Genomic DNA, 14585 nt, shown 5'->3' with positions numbered 1-14585 from the left:
ATTCAGAATTGATTACTGAAAAAACTTTTTCGATTGTCATAAATTTAGTCGATACTAATGACATCTACGTCTGAAAACAAGTCCCAAAGGTTCTATTTTCAATAATGAACCAAAAAAATTGGACAGTATACGCTACACAAAGTTAATCACTAATTAATCAACGTAGAAATGATGAACCGAAAAGAGATCTGCAGGAATGAAACTCACCCTGTACATAAGCCGAACCAGATCCGAGATAAAAGGTCCCTTTCGTCAGATCCAGCCGCCGAAATCCGGTGAACGAAAGGACCGAACGTAATTATAAAAACGCACGAATCATCCGAGTCAGAGAACGCCGCGATCTGCCCAAAACAACTCCCCATTAACGTTCGCTAAGCTAATTCCGATCCGGCCGGCATCAGCGGGTCCGTTCCGCTCCCGCGAGGAACGCCGGCCGTGGTTGATGGCGGCAGCCAACAAACGGGGGGTATTCCGGATATCTCTCTATTCGACCCGATGGGTCGGTATCTGTCCCGAGCCCCATGCGGTGGTCCCACTTTATTTTTCGGCTCCCTTAGTTCTCCGCCGCCTGCGCTCGATTGCGGCGTCGCGGCCTATGCTGAAAGCTGTGCTGCTGTCCCTCCGGCTGGGTGCAAATTGGCGGATGGTTCTTTGATTAGTCGAAGCGAAAGGGGATATATAAAGGGTGTTCCGATAATAGCGGAAGGTTCAAATTGCGCGCCAAGTTCGTTATACTGATAGAGATTTTATATAGGGTGCGCTTATGAAAACTGCACTGACGCGAAGTTAGGAGGTTTTTCCCAGTTTTTCTAAAACTATACAGGATCAGTCTTTGTTTCCTACATATATTTTAAGAACGGATTCTTAAGGTCGAAAAAAATACTTTTACCATTTTCTCGGATTCAGCCAGGATGAAAAGATATCGCTAAATTAAGTTTTCAAAATGAGCTTTGCCACTCTGTAAAAACACAATCCGCTAAATCTGTGACACTACATATCAGTGGATCTTTTGAACAGAGTTGAATTCAGCCAAAGTACCGAATTTTTCCGATTTTACTGATATTTTTCATTTTTGAATACCTATCGAAATAATAATTTTGGTGAATCGTTTCAGTTGAGTCTCATTTGACTACATAATATTAAAATATATTCCCTTAAAGGAATAAATGAAAACATCCTATAGCTGAGGGTAACTTCTAGATAGAATACAAAGTTGAGAAGAAACTATTAACGCCCACAAGGGAACGACGAGTTTGGAGTTTCTTATTGTCGAGATGAAGAACTTTCGGCAGGTTGGTTAAAGTGATTTTCTTGGGAACTTGAACTTCATCTTCCTAATTCATATTCTTGGTACTTCATTTTATTGAATTACTTCTGTTTCTGTGTTGAAAAAAAGGAAGATGATTTATATCAATATTCTCTCAGACTTCAATTGATTGTCCACAACGGAGTTGTGCATTTCGAAAAACTTTTAGAAGTAAAGAGTGGACCGTATCTAAAGACAATTAAAAATATCCCATTGAAAATATTATATCCTCTAGGATAACTGTGAATATTGGAAAAATCATAGTTCTAATCATCATTATTTTCATTTGAGCAAATGATTCCTCGTCGAAAAAAAAACGAAAATGGATCCTATATTCGAATTTGATATAGAAAAAGACAAAAGGAAGAAATTTCACGGAATTTAAAGTTCATCAGAAAAAGGATGTTTTCGATATTACTTCAAAAAGCTGAAAATTCGAACAGAAGGTCAATACATTTTAATTTCATACCTATTAGTCGATGAAAATAAATCTGAGGAAAGAATTACTCAACTTCAATTACCTGTTGGTGTTAGGATGTTTCCATCAAAAAATCGTTCATGCTCATTCGAAGAAAATAAAATCACATTTTTTATCAACATGATTTTACTTGACCTGTATGTACCTACCTATAATTTTCACCAATTTTAAAAAGTCTGATTAACTGGAAAATTTGAACATGGATCCGATGATAATACAATTTTGTCGAATGTTCGATCGAATAACTTATCCAAGATGTTCAGAGGAAAAAAAGTTAGCAGGAAAAAAGACCGGAGCCTCCACCAGTTTGCAACTTAAGGAAACTAAAAGCGAATTTATTTTCGAACTTTAGAAATGTCACTTTGGAATTTTATATTTAATTTCCTTTAAGCACGTGATTATTCGAGAAAAAGGTGTTAAAACACCCATTATAAGAGCTATTTTGTCCATAACTCGTGGAAAAAATGATTACAACAACACAAAGAAATAGAGACTATAGACTATAGAGCCTCACATTCAGAAGAAGATATAGTAGCTTTATAACAGGGAATTCGGCAATATACTTCCACATCCCTCTTAAACACTGTGTCCCTGTCAGAAGAATATAGAATGGCCCAATTTCAGCTAATTAGCAACCATGAAACAGAATCTAAAAAATTACAAAGGTAAGTGAAACGATTTTTATGCATTAATTAAATTCATAAACTTTTCGATACACTTTTCCGACTTAAAATCTTAAGAGGTTAGATATGAACGTGTAAAATCCTCATCAGAAGAAGTTCTCCTCCGAATGAAGATTGATCAGCTAACAGGTTTCAGAAAGAGTGCATTCGGGTTGATATGGAACTGAAAGAAACCTGTCAAGAAGGACGATCCTTTGTGTCCCACTTTATTTTCGTCATCGAATCATTCCGACTGGAAGGCATGAATCTATGGCGACACATATTTATCCAAGTCTTAATCGAATCTTCTTCGCCCTAGCCGCGATAACTGAATTTCAGAATACGCCTCGGATCCGCTATTGGGTTTCCGCATTTCCTCCTCCTTGCCTCGTTCAACGTTTCAGCCGTTTTTCCATCTCATAGCATCGAAAAAGGCAATCTTCTTGTTTGGCATCGAAGCGGGCTTTCTGCCCGAAAACATCGTCACCTGTTTTCAGATGAAATTGTCAATGTTCTCACCGCAAACATTTTCCCTCCCCCGTCTCGCCGCTTCCCGGAATTAACAAGATTCTCGAGAGTTTTATAACATCATTCTCATTAAAGGCGGTTTATTTATTTTCAGCTTTCAGTTCCAGCTACCCGAAGTGCCTTGAGCTGTCTCCTTCAATTTGGAATGGAGAGATTTCCGATATCATTATGTGGGGCAGCTGAGTGTATTATGTATGCTGTTAAGTCGCTTTGAAAAGAGTTTTCTCGTTTGAGCAGTGAAAACGAATGTTCCTTCACCTCGAACGTATTTTAGATGCTAACGTTTGGTGATAAGTATCAAACGTTACCGTTCAGCGATTTTCAAATAAATTGAGTGCGCTTGTAGTGACAGACGTTATAATGAAAGCGTTAGATTGAGTGGGAGTTTCTTCATCGGCCTTTATTTTCACACGGCTATAAAGGCATTTCAAAATATCAAAATTTGCTTATATCTTCAAGACAAATTAAGATATCTTGAAAGGTTTAAATTCATGAACTTTTCACGAAAATCGATTCCAGGATCAACGTTTTTTCCTATCTAACCTAGAAGTAACAAAAACAGCCAAAATCAAGCAATTTGGGATAGATACCCTGTGCTCGCGGTACAGTGTTAAACCTTTCTTTTTATCGCCTCCACACGATGGGGAGCAAATGTGGATTTTGTATCATTTCGCTCCAATGGAAATATCAAATGGTTCATACTTAGAACTGGCGGCGGAGTTAAAATTTACACGACCCTTTTCAAGTCGTCATCGAAGATATCCTTGTCGCTATATACAGTGCGCCCCTAGGATCAACGCTGAAACACCAGCAATTCAGGATTTCGAACTCTGGGGAGAAATCACGACCTGGAATATCATAAAACGCCAATACCTACGAATATAAAAATCCAACACACCCCATTTTGCGAAATGCTTTTCGAACAATTTCTGCTTTATAACGGCTATATAAACCCCCAGTATGGCAAAGATCCCGCAGGCTCACATTACTGGTCCTTAAATATTAGGAAAAAATCTAATGCCTCTACGAGATACTACAACATTGTCGCTGAACAAAGTGTCGTTTGGGCCGTGGATCGAATCTCTGGTTAAGTTGATGGACGCATTTACGATCGTCAACAAAGAGACGATTACTACCGGATTTGAGAAGGGGACCATTTTAAACCGCCGATATATTTTCGCCCACGAAGTTAACGATAGTTATATGACCAAAGTGGGGAACTATTTTATGGTCTTCGTGAAACCGTAAATTGTTAGTTTCACACAGGAAATTATGGATGGTGAAATGAATTTCTTCATTTCAGCTGCGATATACTCGCCAGGAACATCATGGGAACTTAAGTATAATAAACCGCCAGAGTTTTCATACATACGTGTATAATATGTGAAAATGTATGAATTCTTTATTATTATATCACAGAATTGCCCTGCAACACAAAGAGGAAATGCATAATATTGTTGAAACTTCTGAAAAATCTTAAGCACTTCATCATCATACAGGGTGGGCAAAATTGGTGATACCTGAACTACAACTTTTTCAACCCAACGAGATAGAGAAAATGCACGACACATTGCGGTCGTTTTTTTTTTTCGACAAACTAATAATGCCATCAACTGCATTCTTTTATCTTCTTTTAAGTTTTCGCGTTATAGACACAAATTGAAATTTAAACTTTGGTCATTATCTCCGATTCTGTTTGCGTTAGGATGTTGAAATGAAAATATTATACAGACCCTTTTTTGATAGAAATACAGTGTTGTACTATGATTATTTGCTGAGCTATAACCTAAAGATGTGTTTTTTCATATGAAAACAGTAGTTTAAAATATCTTAGAAAGACTGAGGGCGATGTATGATATATTTCTGAAACGGGAAAAAATGGCGATTCTTTCTAAAACACTTTAAACAACTGTTTCCACACAAAAAATTCAACTTTTTGTTTTAGTTCATATATTTTACTGAGAACATTTAAATCTGTCTTTTTATTCATGGATTCATTATTTGAATTTATATGTACCATTTACAAGAAAATTCTTTTAGTCTTATTATTCCAGAAATCTAAAATTTTTGATGCATTTATAGTCCATTCGATGGTCTTCTCGATAAACATGTTCTGATTATTCTGAAAGTGCACAGGAATTGATGCTCCTTTTACGGTAACTTCTATGGGAAGTTAAACGACTATTAAGAATTCTTTAGGTTTGACCAATATGTTTTTTGGAACAATCCTCACAAGGGATTTTATATGTATATACCTACCGATGTGAAGATATTTTTTCATACAATTTTTGTTACTTCAGTACCATATTGAACATGATAATTCTGAAAAAAAAACTGTATGTTATCAATAAAAAGAGCTGAATTTACGAAAGAACCCTCATTCGGAATCATAAAACTGATAAGATCAATGTTGCCTTTCCCTTGATGGTGCTTCCACATTGTTTATAAAAAAATTTTTGAATGTCTCAGCTGAGATGAAATTCGAAGATAATAAATTCTTGAGGCGGTAAAAAATCTAAGCATTCAGTCTGAACAATGGAGGGCCGTAATGTTCCCTTCCTGAGCAGAGGGGAAAAACCGCTGTAGGAATTGAACCGAACGCAATTTTTTGCCGCGATAAAGTCTCGGTTGAGATATAGGTATCTATTTGCGACAAAGGAAGCGCGATTAGCCAAAGGAGGGGTCGAACGTTGAATGTGGCGGCATCAGGCATTCGACTGTTCCAAATAAGTTTGTAGTCAACTTGAGTACCGATGATTCCGTTGATGGATCATCCGTTTTCCACGGAAATATGTTTCTTGGAAGGTCGAAAGATTCTGGGAATGAATACTTTTTCAGGTAGGTATTCGGTTCAAAATGTCACTACTCAAACTGGGCGCAAATTGTCACCAATTGGATGGTAGTTGAAGCGTAAAGTTAATGGAGAAGGATCTGAATCTGTGGAAAGGTGACGATAAAATTCCTCTCTCCACTGAGTCTCAAATTGGCCATTCATTGTGTACCTTGCCACGAAGTCTCCCTCATGAATCTGATCCAGGCTCAGCAACAGCTTTTTTTTTGAACTGCGCTAATACTCATTTCATAACTTTTCGAACATTGGATAATGACAGAGAAGGTATTCCATAGTCCCCTCTTCAAGTGGAAAAACCTCTACAAGCTGCGTTATGCGTCTTGAAGAAGAAGGTTCTAATTTATCTCTCTACAGAAATTCGTATTTCAATGGGATGAACAATTTAATTTTTCAGAAAATAAACAAGATTCTCATTCACACTTTTCTATCTTTTGGTGGACAAAAAACCTACACGGACTAAAGTCTCTATCAGTGCCGTTCGTGACTTCATTTTTCTATATTTACGAGTAAGTAATCATCTATCTATATCTCTTGTGAAAACCGATAGAAATAAATAAATATCGCTGTGTTTCTTACCCCGTTTGAGTCGAACCGAACAATTTCAGACTGTTATCAGGCAGTTGGAGTAATAAGGAGTTGAAATTGCAAAACTTTTCTGGTGCTCTCGAAGTTGTTTCACAAGTGTCGTATATTGGATATCGAGTGATAGCAGTTTGATAGCCGGGGATTCCTAATAGGTATAAAACTGATTTCAATAGGAATTGGTTGGCGAGAAATGCAAGAGCTAATTTCGATTTGGCATTGAGAGATGTAATAAAATCTCATTCGGCAAAGAAAGAAGCAGACGAAAGTGTTGAGAAGAATGATAGAACAAAAGGACGATTGAGGCAACCAACCTCCAAGCGTCCCACGGATGAGCTACATATATGTAGTTATTATTTGATTCCTTATATCTAAACATAAGTATAAGTTCATTATATGAAAGCCACTTATTCTTTGATGTTTTATCATCCCTAGAAATAGAAATTTTCACCCCATTGTGGGAAGGGAATCAATTTTGATATTTCAAATGGGAACCAGTGCAAAGAATTTTTACAATTCGGCACACACGGATCTGTAATTGAATTTTAATTTTCCGCCTGAACTGCGTTTTAAGCCGTTCATCCACATGAAATACTGATGCTGTTTGCTACACTCAAAATTTTGAGTTCATTAGCGCGAATCGCTGGTCGAAATATTTAGGTGATATGTATTTTAGACCTATCAAGTCTTTTTATAATTGTTAAAGATGCCCAGTATCGTTTTTGAGACTTGATATAGATTTCCGGGATGCCCAAGAAATATATCAATTCACCATGAAGAGACAGAAATAATTCTCAACTCTCGCGAAGACGAAAATCATAACAATACGAGCCAGAAAGTTCAACAGACTCGGAAACAATTTCCGGAATTGTTCATTTTCCGAATCACTCAACGAAAGGAATATATATATATATTGAATCCTGTGAGAGCTGAAATCCGGAGGACTTTTTCAATAACATCGTTTCGTTGCAGATTGCATGTGTTGCAGCCGTGATTTACGAGTTCTGAATTTCCAATGAAGAAAGCACAGCTCTGGAGCAGGGGTAAATTTTCAGTTAGGCGGAGCACATATCCTGTCGAAAAACTAACGAGAATTTATGATTCGAAATGCCGCTATAAATGAGTTAATAAATAGGTAACACTTTCAACGTTTATCGGATCCGAAACGACGAAAAAACCAATGAAGGTTACATGAATCTTGAATCATAGATATCTTGTTTCGTTCTCGAGTTACAGAGCTTTTCTGAAAAAGGACTGTTTCAAATATTTCGCTATATCCTCGCCTATGTTCGAGTTATTCGAAAAATACCAAAAATTTTTTTCAGTAACTTTTATGTTTCATGTGGATTATAGAAATAATCACGGTTCCAAAAATACAGAGGAGAGTACGTGTTTTTTGACACAACGCAGTTTCTTAGTCGCAGATTTAGTTTCGATTCAATCATGTATGTATATTCTCCATGAAATTAACACTTTCAAATTGTTTCTCCTTCTTTTATAATAATATTATTTTTATGGCAAAAGACCGAAACTCGTACCAAATATTGCAATATTTCAGTTTACCTTTATTCACCTGAAGATGCTATTGTGATAGCGTGGTTAAATAAATCATATTAGTTTTAAGTTTAATACTTTCACAGTGGGGGAAAACGTTTCAAGAAGACTTGGCTTGTTATAGTTCGGACACTCTGTATATTAGTCATCACTTTTGTGAAATATCTGACCTCAGAAGAAATTGTTACACTTACATAATCTCAAGAAGAGTCCTCATTTTCGAGAACGCCCTACATTTTTGGACAGAGCAGTAAACTTATTGAATATTGCGATTGCCACAATCCAGAGGAAGCCTTTTTCAATAACATCGTTCCGTTGCAGATTGCAAGTGTTGCAGCCATAACTTACGAGTTCTGAATTTCCAATGAAGGAAGCACACTCCAGAACGGGAAATTTTTCAGTTAGGCGAGGCATCGACGGCATATTTAAGAATTCCCTGTAACACGTGATTGAAGCTAAATTACTATGCGGTTTCTACAACATCCGCGAGACGAATAACTAGAAAGCTCCTTGTGGAGGGCTCTCTTCATCCTCTATTCCAGAAAGTTACGTGCCTAGGAAAGTTTCGACCGAATCTAATCACGATCCATCACCGCTGGACATATTCAATTATCTCGGAAGTTTTCCACTAATGCTAAGCAGTAATGATCCTGGTTGATACAGAAGATCTCTTCATCTCCACGCAGGTTGGAAAGACAACGTTCTTTCACCCTCTGACATAAAAAATTCATGGATAGGGTTCGTTTGGCTGAACGCATCTTAGGGGAGTTGAAGGAAGAGATTCATTTAGTCCTAGTCCTTCACACATTGTTAATCAAACACTCTCATCAACAGAATTAACCGTTTTCTTATTGAACTTTCGTAGGTATCTCTTATGAGTTAACTTAAGTACGTTTTCTTCACTCACTACCAACATGGCCCTTTCGAAAATAAATAACACCAAGAAAATTTGTTTTATTATACAGAGTGAATAAAAATTAAGGCACAAAATTTAAATCTCACGACATGTTCTCTCACTCAATGCAGCCTAATTATATGGTTCTTCGAGCAATCGATGCAACTCAGCTACAGATTTTCTTGACTTAAAGGAGTAAATGAAAAGTTCACGCAAATGACGATTATTTGGCTCAAATTTAGAAATTTTTTAATGAAAAAATATATGATGGTAATACGAAGAATAAAAATAGGATAGGATTATGATGTGCTTGAATGAGCAACCTAATTTGCCAATTTTCTCTCAAAACGGTAAAAACTTATTTCTACTCGTAATATAACGATAGATATAAATGGAATAACTGGTTTTGAAATGGAAAATCATAGAATGGATTTTATCTCAGTTTCTACCAACATAATTGCTTCACGGTAAGGCGTTATCTCATTTTTCTTTTCACCAGCAATGTTACGAATATTACACAAGGAATTTCTATTGGTGAAATATGAGGAATTAGATTTTCGCGATATAAAGAGACACTTAATGAGTTTTCGAAGTAAAGGTACTAGTCAGATTGAAATTGTGGAGGCAAACGAAATTATTTGCAAAATTTATTCGATTCAAGAACTAAAGGGGAGAGAAACAGACGATAAGTGTCACTAAAATATTCATCAGTCTACAGTAATTCTATAGCAGATCTCGAAGGTTTGTTGATTCTTGAATTACAAAATCAATTAATTATTCTCTTTTGCTTTTGTAATGTTCATATTTACGTCTGGTGGATTCTGCAAACCTTGAGGTTTGCACAGAATGAAACTGTAGGGTCAGTTCCATGATTCTCCCACACATATTGCTAGCGAGAGAATTTGCCACATCTCCTGTTCTTCAAATGATAGATAGGGTCAGGGTGGGCTTTTGGAAACGAGACGGATAGAATGAAGGACTCTTAAGATAATCTTCACAACCACCTCGCTTCAACCCTTAGTGTTACAACACAACCATCTAATGATGGTATACAGGGGATGGGGTAACTGACAGCTCATATGAAAAGCCTTCATATAGTAAGTGCAGTATATTCAATTTTTCTTCATTTATTCTATTCGTTTTCGAAATATTCACATTCAAATTGTGTATAGTACTGCAGTATTTTGATGTTTCTTCTGGAAAACAAGAAGGCTCTTTTGGATATGCATAGCTGAAACTGTAGAAATTTTGTTTTAACCAGCTCTGGGTGTTATTATAGTTCGTAATGTATTTTTTCTCGTAGACTGAATGTATTCTCTCACTTGTAAAACATGAGTGACCAGTGCTATTATTGTCCGTGGTGTTTTTTGTAGTTGAATGTTTTATCCCACTTGTAGAGTCAACATAGAACACAATACCTCATCATAATTCTTTTGAAACTGCTTGATAAATGGTAATTGTTGAATTTTAATGATGATTGTCTGGTCCCATTGTTTCAAATAGGTCTATGATCAAAACAGAAAATTTTTGTTGAATTTTGCCAAGTTTTTTCTACTTTCGAAATGACAGTATACTTTTGTTGGAACAAATAGTTAGAGATATGCTCGACAGTTGACTTTTTTACGTTCGTGCACGAGTGATTCCAAATATTGACACCCTGATCGTTCCGTTAAGCATGCTTTGTGAATCAATCAAATTTTCATCGATTCATTCTGTGGTTTCTATTATAATTGTCATACACCAAACGTCAAAACAGAATAAATTTGTGAAACTTCAATAGACACAGCATGCTCGAAAGGAATACCAGTGTTTGTGAATATTTTTAGAACGAATTGGTTTAGAATGAAAGAAAATTGAATATGGTGAACTTAGAGGGTTGGAGTCCTTTCAAATGAGCTATTACATTTTGCCTAGCAAAAATTTATGAGTTGATATGGTAACACTAAGGGTTGAAGCGGATGATTCTGATTTTATCTCCCTCGAATCATAAATTGACCCATTATTTTCCAACCACCCTTTATTTAAACTTGGAAATCGGTCAGAAAAAAAATCTCCAGATAGATTGAAACCGCCAAGCATAATTCGCCGAAGTCAAAAATTGAAAATTCTTCATTCATTCCGAACACGAAGTGACATTTACATAAACCCCTATGTCCTAATTCACTTGATGAAGTTTTTATGTCGACATTCTCGGTAGAAATTACGCGACAACTCTAAAACGTACAGCGGAAAGTTTAATATCGTTAGAAATGCGAAAGACGAGAGAAGGGGACACATAAGAAGAAGAAGAAGAACATTTATTCTGGTAATCACATTGTCTGCGAATATTCGAGAAAAAGTGTCCGAGTTGACATCGGTTTGTCTTGATTCGTAATACTTCTCATCCGCTTGATATGCCCTTTATCGGGCGGTAGCTTTCCAGGATTTATCAGGGATGTGGCGGATGGCAAACGGCGTCGCGGCGGGCGTCCAATTTCGCCTAGCCAGCGGCCATTTGCAAGCTCCACAAAACTGTTCAAAGGAACGGGCACCGTTTCATATTGTCGGGTCGCGGAGATAATCATTGTTCTTCTTTTCCCGAACCCAAGATGTTCTCTGCAGGAGGAGAGATATGATGGATATTCGAGAATACCATTTTCTCCTTTCTGTGATATGTTACTATATGGAACGGGGCACGATGGTAAACTTTGCGATTTCTGCTTGATATTCCACCGGCGCATATAATATGAGGGAATCGGATGAGAGGAGTCAAATAAAATTGAATTTATCTGGATAATATGAGTCGGGATTGAACAGATTTTTTTTTGGAGGCGATTTGTTTGTTTTATGTATAGACTGAGTAGGTATGGAAGGAAGATATATTCTTTCGTAATCTTCATTACTCTCAGAAAAAGTGATAGTGTCAAAATTGGTTCAAAACATTTCCTTCTGGAGATTTCTCACTGAAATATGACCAACATTTTGGTGGACTTTCTGAGGTTGAAAATTATACAAGGCGTCTTGGATTTGTATCTTGCAAATATTTCGAAAAATAGTAGAAATTAGTTGTACCTTTGAGTATTAGAGTATTGGGGTTAATACTCCATGGTTGTACAGACCCCATGGAAAACATGTAGGTATATTTTATATATTTTTTTAGGTCACCATAATCCCTGACGTATGAGAATGAATTTGCTTTTTAAACAGTCCATTCAATAAAAAATCGGTCGGTTTTCTTATCTTAGTAATCAATCATCACTGTTTTCAATACACTTCACCCTTATCTAAACCGTACTGCTTTATACCTTCAAAATTTGGAACAAATTCCACTTTCGCCATCGAGAATATCACGTGTCAAAACCATGAAAGGTGTCCATGAAGGAGGAATTCCAGAAGGGCGCTAATGTATTATAATTGTGAATAATAGGCGCAAATCCCTAGGGATAGGGATATTGCTAAGGAATTCGAGATATGTAAATGAAACTAATATATCAAGATTTTCTTGAATCAATTTGATGAATATGAGATAAGGCTCAAACCCGGTTGGTGTAAAAAGAGCGACGGCAGAAGATGGATGATGAATTGCTCCACCGAAGCTTCGTACTAATGACGTCATGTAGAATTTACGGAATAAAGGATCGCATAACCTTCCAAATCTTATTTGGGGACCGTGGAGCCATATTTCATTGCATATAGCTATTATCACTTGGCTGTCTCATAATTTGTGAGACCTGCCTCCTCTAATCTGGGAATCAGTCATTTCCTGCATCGATTATCGGATCGAACGAAATTGTTCTCCTCTTTTCAAGGAAATTAACTTACTTATATACAATTGTAGAATCTTTCACAATCAGAGAAACTTTTTTTTCCAGTTGTTGTTTATATGGACTAAAAATCTGTAATGATGATTGGTGATTTCATGGAAACCCTTCCTCCAGGTCTTTTTTTTTTCTTATGCTGATTAATTTTTTCTTTTACTATATCAGCAGTCAAGGATTACTTCTTCAGGGTGCATTATATTGAATGAAGAAATTTGGCGGATTTAAGATATATTTCAAGTATAATACTTACATATTACCTCAGTTATCTATGCTAACGATTAGTCTTACTCTAATGGCCGTTTCAATAAGCAATGATTTAATTCTATAAGAATTTAATCACTCTTTATTGAAACGGTCCAAACATCCATAATTGTCCTTTAATTCCCACGATTTTATATTAGGACTATTAGGTGGATCAATAAATGCCATCAAGATACAAAGCTTGTAAAGATTCGAAATTTTGCTCTCAATCTGTGAACATATAAACGTTTGTATTACGGATATCGAATTTTTCTTCGGATTCACTATCAGATGTTTCACTCAACTCGATCTTTCTGTACGTTCTTGGTGGTTTGTTCCTACACTGACGCACCTTGCGACGAACGTAGCGAAATAGAACAATGCCACATACAAAGGCGCAAGCAATTAATAGAACAGACAGAAGACTGAACAAAATGCTATCGATTGGTGTCCATTCAGTAGGATCTTCATATTTAACAGTGGCATCTTCAAACGAATCTTCGCTAGTACTCTCGTTATCCGAATTCTTCAATCCACTCTCGAGGGCCATTTCCAGATCTTTGCCGATTTCATCAAACACGGTTTTTCCGAGTGTATCGGCTAATTGATACTTCCCAAGTTGCCGCAACCTGTGCTCTAAAATTTCATGAGTTTGCCCTTTTCCTTCGCCGGGAGAGGAGTTCCAATGCAGGAGCAATTGGAAGCAGGATAAATCCTTGGTTACTTTCAATTCCGCTTCAGATAGGGCGTTGGGAAGTTCGTAGTTCTTGAAATGCGCCGCCGCTACCAATTTTCTGCATTCCTCTGAAGTCAAATGATCTGCTAAATAGTGTAGCTCCGGTATGTTGATGTCTATCGTAGCGTTGCTTAGGTATTTACACAGCTGGATGAACGTGACTATGAAACAGGATGAAATTTTATTCACTTTCATTTTCCGTTATGGAGACTAGAAATTTTCACTTTCTTCAATGCGGTTATAATTATTGGAAGACAGTCGTACATTGTCAGCATGACTTAAGGCGACGATGTATGACAAGAGTAGCCACAACAAAAATTATAAATTTCCTGGTTACTAGGACGCATAAAAATAATCAGGTGGGATCATAGATGAACTGTTTAATTAATCTATGGGTGGGACCACTACTAAATGTAAAATTTTGCCTGAGGGGCCACATCAACTGTAATTTCACTTTGCAAAGTGTTGCTTCATTTCATGTTTATGTGATTTGTGAGAAAATTATGTACAATTTCAAGTTTTTTGCATGAACATAAATCTTATAGATGGCTTGTGTACCCCTCAGCGTGACGTCAATCCGAAATGCTCTATACACTATGCAATTTAGAAGATTGACAGTTTGTGCTAAGTTTTTAATTTTGTGTTTTTTTATAATATACCCTCAGACTTTCCTCAGATTTTCTCAGATTTCTATCATCACTTCACTACTTTGAGCAGCGAAAAACTGCCTTTTGCACATTATATTTCTTCTTGTCTTCAGCACAAAAACTCTTAAACGAAGTTGTGAAATTGGTGCAAAGTAACAACGAAAAGGAACCAAATAAATGTCGAAAATAAACGTTACTTACTTTTATCATCGAGTCCATATTTGTTACAAACAGGAAATCTTGGTTTTCTGAAAAGAAATGCAAATTCAGATATCGGCTACTCATAAAGATATTTTTTATATTTTG

The 14585-nt window shown here is 36.5% G+C and overlaps 2 protein-coding genes across 2 annotated transcripts in view; one reads left to right on the top strand and one right to left on the bottom strand.

Annotated features, from left to right (window-relative positions):
• LOC123322806 overlaps nt 1–14585 on the top strand; it is a 97880-nt gene that overhangs the window by 18948 nt on the left and 64347 nt on the right. The window lies entirely within an intron of this gene.
• On the bottom strand, nt 13066–13911 carry LOC123322805. Its single transcript, XM_044910824.1, has one exon. The coding sequence runs from the start codon at nt 13825–13827 to the stop codon at nt 13123–13125; it is 705 nt and encodes a 234-aa protein (XP_044766759.1). The 5' UTR covers nt 13828–13911; the 3' UTR covers nt 13066–13122.

The sequence above is a fragment of the Coccinella septempunctata genome, chromosome 1 (assembly GCF_907165205.1).
Source record: "Coccinella septempunctata chromosome 1, icCocSept1.1, whole genome shotgun sequence".
In the NCBI taxonomy this organism is placed as follows: domain Eukaryota; kingdom Metazoa; phylum Arthropoda; class Insecta; order Coleoptera; family Coccinellidae; genus Coccinella; species Coccinella septempunctata.
The sequence above is the reverse complement of the archived record's forward strand: the minus strand, read 5'-3'. Positions and strand labels throughout refer to the sequence as shown.